Source organism: Triplophysa rosa, linkage group LG23 (assembly GCF_024868665.1).
Source record: "Triplophysa rosa linkage group LG23, Trosa_1v2, whole genome shotgun sequence".
Classification (NCBI taxonomy): Eukaryota; Metazoa; Chordata; class Actinopteri; order Cypriniformes; family Nemacheilidae; genus Triplophysa; species Triplophysa rosa.
The window spans coordinates 12,196,454-12,214,527 of NC_079912.1; the positions used below are offsets into that span (position 1 = coordinate 12,196,454).

Below are 18,074 nucleotides of genomic sequence, written 5' to 3' on the forward strand. Positions count from 1 at the left end.
AGTGCAAGGTTGACAGAACCGGGCTAATATGTTCATACTTTTTTGTATGTGTAAGAACTCGAGCTGCCGCGTTTTGGACCAGTTGGAGTTTTTGTAATAAGCCTGCAGGGCAACCACCTAACAGTGCATTACAGTAATCTAGTCTTGATGTCATGAATGCATGCATTAACTTCTCTGCATCTGACATTGACAGCATATGACGTAGTTTAGATATATTCTTAAAATGGAAAAATGCAATTTTACAGGTGTTGGCGACGTGGCTCTCAAATGACAGACTACTATCGAATAGAACGCCAAGATTCTTTGCTGACGACGAGGGTTTTATGGAACATCCGTCAATAGTTAAACAGTATTCTTGGTTGTTACTTATAGCAGTTTTCGGTCCAATAAGTAACACTTCTGTTTTGTCCGAGTTCAGTAATAAAAAGTTGTTACTCATCCAGTTTTCCAGTTTGCCACTCATCCAGTAACCACACCCTGGCGAATGTACGTAACTTCATAACATGATTTGACTAAGACCGCCCAAATCTACAGGTAGTTAAGGTGGGCGTAATTGTAAATCTCATTGTATCGCCTGTCAGTACAATTGCTTTGGAACCTGATGTTCCGAATATGGTAAGAGGCGTTACATTTCCGTGAAATGCTTGCAGTATTTGACCAATCACTACGCACTGGTGAACTGGCCAATCATAGCACACCTCGCTATTCAGAGCGATGAGCTTTGTAAAAAATCAGTGCGTTTCAGAGAGGCGGGGCAAAGAGGAGATACAAACATGCACGGTATGTGGAAAATACAATGTTTTTTAAACTTTAAATGGTGTATACACATTGCGTTACATCTAAAACAAGCAATAATATTCATTTTAGCCATGCAATATAACTCCTTTAAGGAGGTTACAGCGGGGAGCGAAAGTTTTATATTTGCTTTGTTGAAAGGTATTAAAAAGCGAAAATGCAGGGATTTTAAGAGCTACATACACAATTGTGATTTTTTTTTATTAAAGACAAAGCAGAACACAACAGAAGTTTTATACATTAAATCGGCAACAATGGCACTACAGTATACTCTAAAAAATGTTTTGCTACATAGCACTAAAAGTTGTTCTGTGCTTGTAATCATAGGGGAACCACTTTTAGTGCTATATAGCATCATATCTTGTGCTTCAGTGTTTCTTCAGAAGTTCTTCAGAGGTTCTTCAGAGGTTCTTTGGGGTGACTGAGGTGCTATAAAGCACCGTTTCCATATAAAGAACATGTTATAAGCCCCTGTATGGTTCTTCAGCAGTTCTATATAGCACCTCAATCATCCCAAAGAACCGCTGAAGAACCACTGAAGCACCAAAATATGGTTCTATACAGCACTAAAAGTGGTTCCCCTATGATTTCGAGCCAAGAACCACTTTTAGTGCTATATAGTATATATATTCAACACAGTTACAATTTGTTGTTCTTTTAAAGTTACAAAAAATATATAAAATATTCAATAAAGTGATAACCAGTATAAGTAGTAACAGAGTTGAAGTAACATATTGGGTTTGATGTCAGTGAAGTACCTCTTGAGACATTTTGATGCTGCTGGAATAAAAAAAGTTGTAAACACTGAATTAAACCATCACTGTTTCTCCTCATCTTTTCCTCTTTTTATTTACAGTGCTGATGTCTGTACACACAGGTGTTAAAATATGATCAGTAAATTATTCCGGTGATAACAAGAAACGTGTTTCTTTGCGCTGACAGCACTGTGACTATACGGTTGTTTCAGACAAGAAGTGAAGTAGAGTCTCCTGTAGAAAGATCTGTAATCTGTCCGATTTGATGCAAGCTCGACTACACAACGCCTGCAGCTGTGAGACATGCTCTGTCCTGTCAGGACATCTCGTCGGTCACAGCTGGGCTCTCTCTCTCTCTCTCTCTCTCGCTCTCTCTCTCTCTCTCTCTCGCTCTCTCTCTCTCTCTCTCTCTCTCTCTCTCTCACTCATTCTCTCATTAGCTCCCGCTCACTGTCGCCTGCGCGAGCCTCACTGCTTCTTTTTATGGGGCAAATTATGCCGCACACATGTGATTAATTGGTTCCACTGGAGCCGAGTAATTATTTACATTCCCACCCTCTGCATATCTGAGGACTTAATAAAAAAATCTGACGATCAAGCGCTGACCTTTTCCCTTATGTGCACCGTTCATGTCACCAAAGTCTCTTCAGCAAAGTTGTTTTAAAGTTTAATTGTACAGCAGATGAAGTTCCCTTGTTATTATCTTTGTGCCACGACAGCCTGTGTTTCTAACCTGATTTAGTCTCACGCACGCACCGCCGCCTGGCTCTCACGAATGTGACATTGATTACAGATGTGTCATAACCGGCTAAAGATTTATCCTTCTCCTTTATGCTGTATAACACCGTCCAAATCAGTTGCACATTGCAAAACTTTGTCAGATTTGGCCTAAATTCTGTTCTGCACAGCTTTGTGAAATCTCACATCAGTTATGTGTGTTTGCCAGATCAGGCCCGGTACTGGGCTGGCTCGACTGGGGGAAAATCACATATTCTGGTTGGGCAGATCTAATCATAGTGCATTGCTTGCGTAATTTTTTTCTGATAAAGTTGACAGATACTTATTTAATAGCTAATACAAATTAGTATGTAATAATAAGTAGGCACTTTTAATTTTTTATTATTTTAATTGTCAGCTGGATATTTTTGGAGGGGCCCAAGAAAAATCTGAAGGGAAATGCCCCCCCATAGCCCCCCCAGACCCGGCCCTTTGTCACATTCAGATATCTGTCAAATCAAAACTTTCTTATAGGCACCAATGCTGTTCAATTGTGAGACCAAATAAAGACTTTTTTACATTTATGCATTTGGATTTGAAGCTTAATGCTTACTTACATTGCATTATATTATACATTTGTATCTGAGTATGTGCAATCCCTGGGATTGAACGCATGACCTTGGCATTGCTAGTGCCATGCTCTAACCACTAAGCTACAGGAAAGCTTATCTTTTTTATTTTTTAAATAAATCAATTCTTAAAAGACCTGAGAGGCAATAGCTACCCATTCAGCGCTTCTGCATAAAAAATAAATAAAAAAAACTCTTGCCATTTGAATTTTATTAATTTCACATTAGCTTACATGCCCACCCAAATGGAAAATCATACCGTAACAGAACCCAGAAAGTGTGCCTCTTAAATTCACCTCTGAATATGCCTCCTATTCATTCACAAAGGTGAGGGCGTTCAAATGCTGAAGGGCCACAGTACTACAATGCTGATATGCAGCTGGGAATAGTGATAGTGTCATTTGCCGCAACATTCAGCGAGCTCTCGGTGGCCAAGCGTGTAATTAAAACCCCTAAAAATGTCAAACGTTCAGAGCGACAGGCATTATGGTCCTTATCTGTGCACCTCCAGAGCGGTGTGTGTGCGTATTTGTGCATGCAAGGGCTTTAGACGGTAAATGATGGGTTAAAAAGAACTGCACGCCTTTCAGAGCTTAATGTCAGGTTAAGCACATATGTTGCTATTCACATCAACAACAGAGCACTTGAATTCAGCCAGTCAATCTGTGTGTTTCATGCATCATTTATATTGACTTGTACAACGTAAAAAATGTTTTAGTTCTCCTGTCATCTTGTTTGAGAGCTTGTGAAGGTTTACCTCTTAAAAGGCTTCTTTGATGCGGGATAGGCTATAGCTCACTGGCCATGTCATGGTTTGGCATTTAAATGTCTCAACAACCAAAGCTTTCTAGATCTTGTGGGAAATATCTGAATTCTGTCAGGTAAGAAATGGTTCAGTTTTTGAGTCCGATTTGATTTTTGATGCTTTTGTGTATGAAACTTTTAATGCTCGGATTACATCTGGAGACTTAATAGACTTCTCTGTTCTTTGGTAACACTTTACAATAACAGGATTTATTCATCTTAGTTTTATGTTAATTTCAGCATTTACTAATACATTGTATTGTAAAGTTGTATCTGTTAACATTAGGGATGTAACGATTCACTCAGCTCTCGATGCGATCTCACGATACATTTTAGTCACAATTGATTTTTGAAAAAATGAGTTGAGACAAATCAGAAATGAACAACTGCCCTTTTATGATTTCTCAAATGCTGCACATTTCTTTGTAAAATAAAATGATATTTTATGTCAAATAACAAAACTAAACTGCAATTTTAAAACAAATTCCAAATCAAATAAAAATGAATAATACAAACGTCCCTTTAATATAAACAAACTAAGACATTGTCTGTGCTTTTCTTGGATTTTTTACATTTAAGAAATATCAGCATATCGACGTTTTTCCAAGTTTGCAGTAAACGCAGCGGCCCCTGCTGTTCAAAACATGTATTGCGATTCAAATAACGCCTCAACCGGCTTGAATGTCATAGTTAATCGATTTTCAACTGGCTCTTGGTGAATCGTTACATCCCTATGGTTAACATTAGTTAATGCACCATGAACTAACATAAACAATTGCATTGGCATTAACTAACATTAATAAAGATGAATAAATGCTGAAAATCTATTGGTCATTGTTCATGTTACCTAATGTATTTACAAATGTTAACAAATGCAACCTTATCGCAAAGTGTTACTGTTTCTTATAAGTATCAGTACAACTATTTGTTTCTCCTAGCATTCTTTATGAGAAATAAAGATAGACACACACATTAGAAACATTAGAAATACAATAGATCTTTGGAGAATTTGAGTTCATACTGACTTTATAATTGGCGGCCTTTGATAGTTTATAGATTATGATGGTTTGGTATCTTGGCAAATCTCCTAGAACTCTAGAGTAGAGACACATGATGTTATGGTCTGTTTCACATGAAATAAATCAAAAGTCAGAGGTTTATTTGTGTCTAAGACAAAGAAAACAACGTTTGTGCTATGAAGTGAGTTTTGGGGCAGCAAAATGTTTATATTGGTAGCCCCACTTTGGTAGAAGATTATCTTACATGCTGTTACAAACACGTTCATATAAAGATGAGACACTGTTGTTGTCGTTTTCCTTCTGTGGCTTATAGGATATTGGTCTTTTTCAGCTAAGATGTTCATATGTTCAGCACCCCCTATCGCTGATTGTATGTTCCCTTCTGTTATTCGTGTTACAGTGATACTTTCACGAGGAGATAAACCTTCTGAAACAAATGACAGTTGTGTGCTTTTAGAACCTAGATGTGATGATTTTCTTTTCAATCGTGGCAGATAAACCTTAATGAAAACTGATTGTAGAGGGCAAAGGTCAGAAATAGCTCTGCAGTGGTGACCTTGTAAAATCTCAACCATAACCTGGATGGATTTGCTGTTTCAAGTTAAAGGTTAAACCCATCTTAACAAACACCTTTTGTTTCAATGTTTATGAGCCTCGGGCTCTTTTAGATTTGAAAATGTTTTTGAGGCGGAGTGCTCCGGTGACCTTGTGTATAGTGATGACTGGCTCAATCAGGATCCTCTGTTTTTAAGAGAGCCACATAACTATAGTGCCACAGCCTCCTTTCAACATGGGGAAAGCTTTGTGTCACTCCAAGCATAGCCAGTGCTGGTTTCATCAAAGGGACTAGAAGAGAAACAGGAGGTTAAAAATAAAGCTTGGATACCGTAGGAGAGTTATGGGTGTGACAGTTTGAAATTGCCGGGTTTGCTGTCCCAGATTTAAATATGACTTCGTCTGTGGCCAGCCTGCCCAAAGCCTTTAACAGCTCCAGAGCGATTGCACTGAACGTAAGCCTCAATGGCAGCCTTTCAGTAGTATTGTTTTCATAACTATCCTGCAATTGTGGCTACCTACCCCAACAAGTTAAATACAGTTCTAGCCAAGCCCTCCATCACTTTCACCAGTTGGCTGTCAAAGCGTGGGAGAAAGGATAGGTTTTGTATTATTTTTTCTTCCTTTTTGATGAATATCAACTTAAACAGATGTGCATTTAAAAGTTTGGCGGATGGTTGTTGTTGTTCGATGGTTGACAGATGTTGTTCAGATGAGCATTCTGTAGGTATCGGCTTAGCAGATTGTGAGAGCGTAGGACCTGAAAACTGCATTAAATTTCAGATGGAAATGCTTCTGTCTGGCTGAGAAAAATATCAGGATAGGGAGGCTGCTAGTGGAAAATTCCTTTCCCGCGTTGAAAAACAGTAAATGTTTACAGACTGACATGTACACGCTGCGCCTAGGAGACTGCCGTGTGATAGTTATTTGCTCAGAGCCTGCTATCACTTTAATGCTTTTTTGATGCTCCGTCATGCCTCTGGTTTCCCTCAATTCAGGAGTGTAAGAAAAGATTAAAGTTAGGATTCAAGAGTGGGGAAGGTGGATCACAAAGTATTGATCAGACATTTTTGTATTTTGTAATAGTAAACTGGCTTGCTCAGGATACACTCATGAGGTTGGCTTGCATACTCTCAAAAATTCAGAAAGACTCTCGGTTATCTTTTTTAAGCAGTCATGATAGCACAGCGTGATATTTGGTTTCAGATGGCATGCCCACTGACTGCCAATATACTGTTCATGAACTGTACACTGACTGTATTCTGGTGTCCTTGAGCACAATGTGTTCTGTGTTGTTATATTATTTTGAGGATCAGGATTAGTGGACACACAGGGAAGTCACAAGGGTTATATAGTATGAGGTTTTAAGTGCACTGTCCATGTTATCTGCAGTGTTTTGTTAATGTTTGAGCAAACATAGGTCACACTGTCTTAAATTATTTCTGATTTATAACATATCAATCATAATAAAATACAATTATTATGTTATGGTAACACGTACTGTGTTTGTATTTGTTAAGTTTGAATTTCTTAAGGTTGCATTTATTCTGTATGGTTTGTTAATTGCAGCATTTACTAATACATGTTTAAAGCCAAACTCTTAACTTTAGTTAATGCACCATGAGCTAACATGAATATTTGTACCAAACACCCATTTAAAAAACCCATTGACCTTGGGGTGATGGAATCGCTTTTAGACAAAAGTCTGCCTACACAAGCACATTCAGACCCTTACAGAAAAGACACATGAATTTCACATGTTTTTTTACATGTTTTTCGCATGTATGTGATCACATACAACATGTGTTTAACATGTGCAAAAAAACACGTGTGATCACATGTGAAATGTGTGTTTTTGGAACATTTTGGTGTGAATTCCATGTGAATTCCCACGTGAAACCCATGGGATAACATGTAAAAACCCATGGGATGACATGTGCAACATGTGGTGACGTGAAGAACATGTGATCACATGTGGAGACATGTCGCATATGTTATCCCATGGGTTTTTACATGTTATCCCATGGGTTTCACGTGGGAATTCACATGGAATTCACACCAAAATGTTCCAAAAACACACATTTCACATGTGATCACATGTGTTTTTTGCACATGTGAATTTAGTGTGTCTTTTCTGTAAGGGGAATTAGTAGTTGTAAGTAACTTTTCGAGTAACCCGTCTGGATGTCACAGTTTGTGAATGTTCAATTCTTATCACTTAGACAAGCCACGTGAACCCTTACGGTGATGTAAATTCAAACACTGATGGCCAATTAGAATATTTCTGCATTTGGAGAGGGATCATTCAGACAGCACGACTGAGCCGTGTTCAGTCCTCCAGAGCTCGTATGAAAATGTCTCTTTAATTATGCATTGTGTGTATTAATGCCTGGAGGCTGCCTGAACCAGACAACCTGTGCTTTCCGCTTTCTGGACCAGATGTTGCTAATGCTTTCTCGGTTCAATTGCCACAAGGGTTTTGGTGAAAATATCCATATTAGTGGAGACATCAAGAATGGCAGAGTGAAAAGCAGAGGCTAGGAGGATTGAAATTGATCTACAGAGGAAAAAATTCTCTCGGTTACTGTCTGCGCTGGTTTGTGTTTCTTTGCTGTCAATCTTTAGTAAACCTCTCTTCTTCACCTCCATTATTGGTTTTCCTCCGAGTAAAGTCTGGTGTTTTACAGCATGTGTGTCTTGTCTGCTGTGAAACAAGAAAGGTCGGTGGGGGGTGATTTGTGCGTGGTCCACAAGTGTGTTTGAACGCCAGTTAAAAGCCATCTGTGCAAACATGGAGAAGGACATCAGCATGTCATATAGATACTGTAAAATACAGCATAACATACCCATGAGAGCTACAGTATATTGGTTAATGACCTAAACAATATCTAATTATCTTTTCTTGTTTCTTTTCTGTTATGTTCATATCTTAATGCTCTCATAGCAGAATAAGTTTTATTGCTATAGCACACAGTCATTTTTTCAGCGCTAAATGTTTCTTAAATATTTGATTAATGTAAAGACTGCAGTTGAGTAATGTAATAGGGGGGAGATCTGGTGTTATTGCTGGAATAATAAGATCATATTGACCACTGTAGTCTCCCACTACTTTTTCTATTTTAGGAGAGGACAGTTTAACAGACTGTGGAAGGAAGAAGCCACTTAGATCACGAGAGAGAATCTGTGGCAATGGGATTCTGCATGTAGCCTGTAATGTTGAAATACTTCATCACTGCCATATACATTGTTACTTTCTGTATGACAGACACTGGACCGCAGCAGCGATATTTCATGTTGTCATATGTGCAGCTGTGATCAAAGAAAACTCACTGCTTGTGTCATGTGTTTGTATGGTAACATGACTAATGAACCCAATTCTGTTGTTCTGGTGGTCATTGGTTAAGCCTGTGGTTGCTGTTTTTCGCATTGTGCCTTTCTCCACTTTTCATTAAGTTAATGAGAAACTAAATGCGAGCCAAATTCAAACCTAAATGATCTATATGAGCACTATATGAATGTGTCATAGCATGTACTGTTAAGTCACGGCTCTACCCAGCTTATATTTCCTGACTTGTTCTCTAATAGCTTGTTACACAACATCTGCTTCCCAAGAGACTGGAAACAGATCTGGTCACAAACACTGCTAATGGATGTTTGCAAATGTACTAATAAACCGTTGGGTTTGTCATCGACACTAATGTGATTTTTATCTTTTCTTTGCTCTGGGTGTGTCTACATGTATAAGAGGATGATACGGTGTTTAAGCTCTGTGAAGAACTACAATACAGAGTGTTTTGTGTGCAGAATGTATTTTATGCATCAAAAAAATACTTTTTCAAAGGAAATGAAGGAGTTAAAGGAATAAAAAAAATTTCAAGTCATTATTTAGTTACCCTCATGTTGTTCTATACTTACATTGTCAATTTACTATACAATATATTTGATGTATAGTTATACGTGTTATATATACTATAGTTGTTATATAAAAAATTACAATGTACCGGTTTGGATCAACATACACGGAAGTTAAGACCAAAAAATTATTATGAATTAGCGCTGTCAATTGATTAAAAAAATTAATCAGATTAATCACACATTTTTTCTGTGATTAATCACGATTAATCGCGCATAACAATAATATTTAAAAATATAACAGTATAATATAAAGTGGTTTAAAAGCCTGTACATGAATAAGAGCGTGATTACATAATGTAACGCTAGACAAAGGATGTCAAAACAAACGGATGCTGCGTTAATTGCGATAAATATTTTCTCACGCGTTAATTTGAAAAAATTAATCGCATGCGTTAACGCGTTAACGTTGACAACCCTATTATGAATAAATATTTTAATTTAATTAAAATTATATTCTGCATTCATAATCTAATTATTTACATTCTATCAGTATCTCTTAGTTTTGATTTTTTTGATAAATTTGTATTTTTGGGATTACATGTGCAATAGACTACAGTGGCTTTTGACAGTTTAAAGGGCTAACTCGATTCTGTGCCCACCATGTGCTTTCAGAAAGCTGCACAGTCTAAAATATACAAGTCAGCCTACAGACATGCATCTCCAAAACCACCAGGCCATTCAAACCAGTGCTGTCATTTGTTGAAAGTCCCTGCGGTCCCTGCTGATGAAAGCAATTTAGGCATAATTGAGTTCTGTACTAGCCTTCTCAAAGACAGACTCAATTTCATCTGTCATACTGTAGAGTGGCTATCTTAAGAAAGGACAGATGGAGAGATTTTCCATTGACAGGCTCTGGTAAAGCAGTGCCACAGGTGCTTGGCTCGAACGTGGTAAGATCGTGCTTAAGACCCCATTCAGCATTGCTGGAATCAGATGCTACAGAGTGTCCTTGCCCTGCAGGCCATTATAAACGTAATCTATAACAACAATGTAAGCATCTCACGATGAGTGTTGAACTGCACTGGAGTTTTACTTTTTGTGAATGCTGTGTGAGAGGCTCTGATGGTGTATGCTGTGGGCACTCTGTGCTGATATGTGGAAGAGAGGTGAAAGGTCACAGATGAACGTGAAGACCTCAACAGCTGCATTTTCTTTATCTGGCTACAGTCTGTGCTTGACGCTCATTTACTCACGTTTTACTAATCTATACTTACTGTATATGTGTACAGTGCCCTCGCTTACACTCTTCACTGCTTTCATCACATAAAAAAGAAAAATGTTTTGTTCAACATACATCCGTTATCAACTGAAATGAATGGTGTAGGACAGTGTTAGCCAATCTGTTTAACCAGCGATGTCACCTTCGCTCCAGAGTAATTAGTCACATGGCTTTTACGACTCAGGTGATTGGCTAAAAACAACTGTACCCACGACTATGTGCCTATGTGAGATAAGATGGCAGATTTCCAATTGCATGTTGCATTTATATTGGGCTGGTATGTGGTCATGAGATAGCTTTAAATAGTTAGTCCACTCATATGACTGTCACTCATTTTGTGTGAATGTATATCGATTCTTTTACACATACAGTATTAGTAAAAATATTGCTCATTTTCTTAAATGTTAAACCTTTAAGCATTAAAAATGACTTTAAATAGTGATTTGTTTTTACTTTTAAGCATAAAAATTACTTTAAATAGTGATTTGTTGAAGTCTCTGCAAAATCAAAATGGAAGTTTTGTGGATTTTAGTATAAATCTGTTGAGCTTACGAATATCTATAAACTAAAGACAAAATTCATTTAAAACTTGCAGTCTCTCACTACCGTTAATACATATCAATGACCTTTTTTTTTAATTTCTCTTTCTTTAGTCATTTTTTCATGCAAAGGTATAGTTCACCCAAAAATGGAAATTCTGTTATAATTTACTTACCAACGGCAGTAGCCATTGTCTTGCATTGGTTTTGTGTCCATAGAAGTGCATGGGTACCGCTGGTTTTTCGGCTACCTACATTCCTTAAAATATATTCTTTTGTGTTCTTTAGAAGAAAAAAAGTCATACAGGTTTGAAATGACAAGGGGGTGAGTAAATGATGACAAAATCTTTATTGTTGGGTGAACTATTCCTTTAAGTTTCTCATCATATTCCAGGCTGTTTGGTAAACTAAATACTATTGGGATTTTTAAAAGAGGGAGGGACCACTCACTATGTCCCGCTGACCCGTTTCAGTAAAAGTTCTGTCAATGCCGCGAACAAAGCTGCACATTTCAAGGCATATCAGTGAGTCTTTAAGCAATGTAATAATGTTGATAAATGGCTTTATAATGAAGGTTATGAAGGTAAATATAGTGTGACCAATAAAATCAATCAACCTTTTAACAATTAATCAGTCATATTTTCTCACTTTCTCTCCCCCTGTAGTGTCCAGTGGCAGATGCCCAGTGCCCTATGACTCTGCCCCAGCAGTACTGAGCAGAGTCCAGTGGACCCCCATGGCTCCCCCTGCAGAGGGAACGCCCCTGGCCCGCTGCCTAGTCGTGGTGCACAGTCTGCTGCTGCTGTTTCCCAGAGGAGTGCCCTGCCGGGGGGCCACACGGGCCTTTGAGTCCCCCTGCCACAAAGCGGAACACCCGCTCATCTCACACACAGGTCAGCATCTCTGCCATATGCAGATTTTAACTGCAGACCTATGAGCTTGTGCTGCCCAAGGGCTTGATGTCAACCAATTTATTCACTTTTAAATTGCATAATGCTCATCATGTAATTGATATTTTTCTGTGATTCACTTTGTCTTGTTGCTCTCTGTGTGAATGGGCCATTAAATACCTTATTTGAATGACTACAGCAATATTATTCTGCTGAATATTGGTTTTGGCCCAAATCAAAGAGCCATAATTGCATTGATAGACTCGGTCACCTTCCCCATAGCTTAAATAAAGTGACTGTCTTTCCTGGGGGAACATGCATTGTATTCAATGTAAATTTAGCAGGCAGATTTCAATAAGCAATAGTGCAGCTGTATGTCAAAGCCAAAAGGGGGTCTGTTGGGGCTAATGGAGTGGAATGGCAAGGTCATTGTTTTTGCCTAGCGATCAGTTTCGACTGTAACTAAACTCAAGGACAATTAAGCTGTCTATATTTATGGTCTGGTGAATAGTAACATGGACGTGTGGCTAATTTATCCATAGATTTTTCAAATGGAATAAAAAACTCATGTCCATGTGCCAAACACAAGCTACTGTATGCTTTAGAACAGGACCCTCAGGTGTGCAAACAAACAAATTTCACATATCTCAAAGGTCTGGGACTGATAATGATTTTCTTCTGCAGAACACAAAATACGCTATTTTGAAGAATGTTTGGAAACCGAACAAACATTTACATCTTTTGTACTTTTATTGTTACCTATTGTAAGTCAACAGGTACCGCTGTTGTTTGGTTACCCACGTTCTTCAAAATATCTTCTTTTGTGTTCTGCAGAAGAAAGACATACAGGCTGAGTAAATGATGACGCAATTTTTCTTTTTGGATGTCACTTTAAGGCAAAATGCTAAATGCTCCCTCATTTGTAAATCGCTTTGGATTAAAGCATCTGCTAAATGAATGAATGTAAATGAACACATGTTAAATTTAACCCAAAATCTACACTTGTCTAACATCTATCCCACTCAAAACAAACATTTTAAATAGCACCCCATTTATCAGATATGCACAATGAATGAAGTGGGAATGGCATGCAGTAACAAGGAGGTCTGTCACACACACACACACACACACACACACACACACACACACACACACACACGCACACACACAGCACACGCACACACACACACACACGCACACATGCATATACTATAAGCTTCATTCTTTCGAAAGCTATCCAGTCCATTGGCCCCGTTTTGAAAATGCGATTCTTCTGGTTGTGCAGATAAACTCAGTTCTCCCTGTCTGACCGAGCTTCTGAATCAAAGCTTTCAGATCATTGAACGGTACCCAGTTTATACATTTAGCAGCTGCCCTGCTGTAAGATCAAATACCTGCGCACCAGCTTTCACAAACACAAGCTTTCCTAAGTAAAACATTTATTCTGGGATTTGTGGGTTGGGCACTGGCCTTTTTGAGTTTTCTTCAGTTGGTTGGACTGCTCTGCTAAGACTTCTAAAATAAGTTTTGAACTCTTAATGCCCTTTACAGGCCCAGTTGTCATCTGGAGTTCAGATTATGCAGTGTATTCTGAAGGCTCTTTTTATTTAGACATTTATTTTACAAAAATATTTTATTAAAGGTATAGTTCACCCAGAAATAAAAATTCTGTCATCATTTACTTGCCCTCATGTCATTTCAAACCTGTAAATTTCTTTCTTCCACAGAACATAAAAGAAGATATTTTGAATAATGTTGGTAACCGAAACAACAGCGGGACCCATTCACTTCTATTATATAGACACAAAACCAATGCAAGTCAATGGGTAATGCTGTTGTTTTGTAACCTACACATTCTTCAAAATATCTTCTTTTGTGTTCTGCAGGTGTAAATAGTTTATTTATATTTCATTTTCATTTTACACTTGCCTTGAGTTACCAGGCCAGAATTATTATTTGCATTATCAAAACTCGTCTCAATATAAATCCAGTAACCTCAAAATTCACCACAGATAAAAACAGCATTCAGTATTTCCCGAAACTGTTTACAACTAAAATTGATACTTTCAAATTGTCTTAATAGATACGCTTGTACACAGTCTGTTCTAAGAAATGTCTTGCTTTGTGAAATAGTTTCCTCTGTAATTATAGGTGAATACACAGCTAGTTTTGTGTTCATCCTGACAAAGAGTGAAGAGTGATTGATGGTCCTACTTTAAAAAAAAATCTAAACCTTTCAGACTTTGTCAGACAGACCACCTAGCAAGCTAATTTAAACTGAATTAAAGGCTGAGAGAAACATTTTGCTCTCTCTTTAAATTAGCCTTTCTGAATCAAGCCTGCATTTATACTGGAGAATGTTTCTAGCAGCCTCTTTGAAAAAATCAATAAAAAGGGTTGAGTAGCACAGATGCGTGTGTCCATCCTGACCAAAAGAGAGACATTGGCAGGGAGAGAGTTTTCCTAAATGGAACACCTCTGCTTTGCGGTGATCTCTGAGTCCTTGTCTTGCCTTGTCTCTAATCCTTGTCTTTAAGGGATCAAAACCTGGGAAGGACACAATTGACGGTCGACTTTCCACTGCGTGGACTATAAAGAAGATAAATACATGTCACTGCAGCCATGCTAGAACCCAGGCTGAGCTCCAATGTTAGCTCTCTGTAATAAAGACTGACATTGGCTAACATGTGAGTCATGGAGCCGTATTGCTCTGCACAGCTCATAAGTGGGTGTTGGTAAAATATTCTTCTAGACAGATGATGTAAATCTAGATTGATGATGTACATTCACGAGCTTTGCTTGTTGTTTTGGTCTAGACTTCAGAGAGCTATTTTTTCTTTCTGTGTGAAGGAGGGAAAACAAGGTTTTTCTTTTGTTGTAAATGACAGGCTTTATAAACCAGATGGTTCCCTGCAGGTATATATCTTATGATTGGTGGCGAGTGTCTGCACAGGCTTGCCGGTGAAGAAATAAGGCCAACTTTCAACATCATTTGGTTTTATGTCTGAACTTAAGGCTTCAGGAAAGATAGAGAAGGAGGGATTACCCCCATAGCGACAGTTACGCAATGTCTCGTTCCCGCTTCTCAGGGAACCGAGATTACGACAGTAACCGGAGAAGTTTTTAAAGTTGTGCTGATCAGTAAACAAGAAGCAAACTCTCGTCAGTCAAGATTAATTGTGTTATTGATAAACAGAGAGGTGCAAGACCGCTTGCGAACTTGGTCATTTGAAATTCAAATGCATTTCACTTTTTCATTATGAATTATAGTATGACCTACAAATATTGGAGAATCGTAGATGCTTCTTCATAACTGTATATAACAACTTTTCTTTGTTTTTTCAAGGATTCAATAAAAATGTTTTAGGACTTTCAATAAGGTCACAGACTTCTGAATTGTATGATCTAATGCAGGGTTTCTTAACTCTGGCCCTCGAGATCAATTTTCCTGCCCAGTTTAGCCCCAACTCTGATAAAACACAACGTCATTAGGAATAGACGCATTCAACTAAATGAGGCGCTGTACAAATCTATCAGCGTATCGCGTTAAATTACCGCGAATCAAAAGCATACGGAGCAGCCTGCACTTGAATACACAATAGATTTCCGCAGCGCCGCATTAAGTTGAACGCATCTATTGCTGCATCAAATGCATCTGCATGTATAAATGTTATTTAGCTTTTTCAACATTTAATATATTTAGCATATTGTGTGTTTTTTTCAATGCACAAGGGAAAAAATGTCATAATTTAAAAATAAACACTCTTTAAGTGGTTTTGTTTCATTTCATTTACAAGCTTGCTTTGGGCTCATCCTCTGTAATTTTGGTTAGTAAAGTTTTAGATCAACTTTGTGCCAAAAGTACAAGGACACTACAATTTACACAGCTGTGGTATGTTAGATTTTACTTCCCACACTCAAAGAATCTTTAAAATGAGGAAGCATATAAATATCTATTAAAGGAAACAGTGGAGACTGTTCAAGAAAACAAGTATATAGCCGGGGTTTCTGGCTCTTTCACACATTGACTTGTGTTGTTCTACAGATTTGGTTTTAAAACTTAGGTGGCTTAAGGAATCATTATTTTCAAGCCATTTTAAACTCACACATGTTCTCAACATGATGATTGTAGCAAAAGGTAGGCATCTTGTTTATATTTCTAATTTAAGTCAACTGGTTTAGGCCAAACATTAAAGCACCATTGTATGTATCCTTTTTAAAAAAAGCAGTCCCAGAATGCATTGCAACAAGCTTAGTAAAAATATATTAAATATGGCAGATGGCTCTAGTGTGCGTAGCTTTTCTTGCTATAAACGTTATACCTAATGTGTCAAGGACCCAAAACTCTTAAAGGAGTCATATGACACGTCTAAAACGAATATTATCGTTCATTATTAAGGTTAAAAAACACTGTATTTTCCACATACCATACAATATGCATGTTTGTATCTCCTCTTCCCCGCCTCTCTGAAACGCGCTGATGTTTAACAAAGCTCATCGCTCTGAAAAGCGAGGTGTGCTATGATTAGCCAGTTAACCAGTGCGTAGTGATTGGTCGAATACTGCAAGCGTATGATGGAAATGTGACGCCTCTTACCATATTTGGAACATCAGGTTCCAAAGCAATTGTACTGACAGGTTCGCCCACCTTACTTGCGTATACATTTGGGAGGTCTTAGTCAAATCATACCACGAACTGACGTAGATATGTGGGGGTGTGGTTACACGAGGCGTTTCAGGCAGGTCTGGGTGAGCATTCACTTTTAGATAGAATGCATCTTTTGTTCCGACACTTACATTTTTGCAATTTTACGTGTCTAATACATGCATGGGCAACTTATAACACCCCAAAGACACAAAAAAACACGTGGTCGCGCCATATGACCCCTTTAAAAATAAAGATGCCATAAAATAACCATTTTTGGTTCCACAAAGAACCATTCAGTCAAAGGTAAAGAACCATCTCTTTCTTATCTTTTTGTAATCTCAAGAACCTTTTTTCGCCACAAAGAACGTTTTGTGAAACAGAAAGGTTCATCGGATGTTAAAGGTTCTTTATGAAACCGTTTAGACAAAAAAGGTTCATGAAGCACCTTTATTTTTAAGAGTGAAGGCTAAGCAACATGAATCCCTACTATTTGCTAACATGACTGAACTACAGTACACCCAGGTATTCGCCTTTTAAGTCATCCAACCCTATGAGATTTCGTTTTCATTGTCACATTATTAAAATGCTTCACAAATTGACTATAGCACCACATTGGGTCTCCACATTCACTTTGGATTTCCATTCGTGATGAAGTTGGGTTATCCCACAGAGACATGCAAGATTTATGGAGGAGCACTGTGGTAACTGATGCTGTTGATCTTTGGGGAATTCTGGCTTCCTTTTGTATGCTTGAGATGGTCTTCTTCAGAAAAAAACATGCCCACAAGAGTTCAGGAGACTTTCTTCTCATTTACTTTTACTTTACTTAGTTTTTATTTATGTATTTCATTTGTCTTATGATGCTAAAATATGAAATACTTTTTTTCATTTCTTCTCTTTTTTTTGTAGTTCCATTTCTGTTGAGTTTACTCTGATAAAATACTTTATTCGTTTAGCAGATGCTTTTATCCAAAGCAATGTACAAATGAGAGAGCATTTAAAAAAATAAAGGTGCTTCATGATTCCATAGAAGTACCATTTTTGTCTTAACGGTTCCAGAAAGAACTTTTAACATCCGAAGAACTTTTCTGTTTCACAAAAGGTTCTTTGTGGTGATTAAAGGTTCTTTATAACAAGGTAAGAAAGCGATAAGAAAGATGGTTGTTGTTTTTAACCTTTGACTGAATTGTTTTTCTATGGCATTGAACCTTTGACTGAATGGTTCTTCCATGACATTGCGGTTAAGAACCTTTTAAGCATCTTTATTTTTAAGAGTGTAGTCAGTGAGCCATATCCTCGCTGTCCTTCTGAGATCTTAGATGTCCAAATTTGCTGTTTTTCAGGAAACAGAAAAAACACTGAAGTTTTTAAATGAATACATACTGCGTTGTCAAAGTTGACAAGCACTTTTTAATACTTTTTATAAGTTAGATATTTGCAAAACCCAGTGACAAGCATAAAGGGTGACTAATAATATTTATGGCTGAAAAATAAAAATCACGATATATTGAGATACAAGGTATCAGAAAGACAACAGCAATATGCAGTTTACAAGGCTACAGTATGTTTACACGTAGTTAAAGCTTATT

At 37.7% G+C, this 18,074-nt stretch overlaps 1 protein-coding gene across 2 annotated transcripts in view; it reads left to right on the forward strand.

Moving 5' to 3' along the window:
* Positions 1 to 18,074, forward strand: part of sema5a (sema domain, seven thrombospondin repeats (type 1 and type 1-like), transmembrane domain (TM) and short cytoplasmic domain, (semaphorin) 5A) — a 109,097-nt gene that overhangs the window by 21,724 nt on the left and 69,299 nt on the right. For both annotated transcript variants that reach the window (XR_008961856.1, XM_057323008.1), the window contains exon 2: positions 11,613 to 11,840. Coding sequence is in view for 1 of the 2 variants with exons in the window: in XM_057323008.1 (XP_057178991.1) it covers positions 11,684 to 11,840 (157 nt within the window). In the remaining variant the exon portion in view is untranslated. The remainder of the gene's footprint in view (positions 1 to 11,612; positions 11,841 to 18,074) is intronic.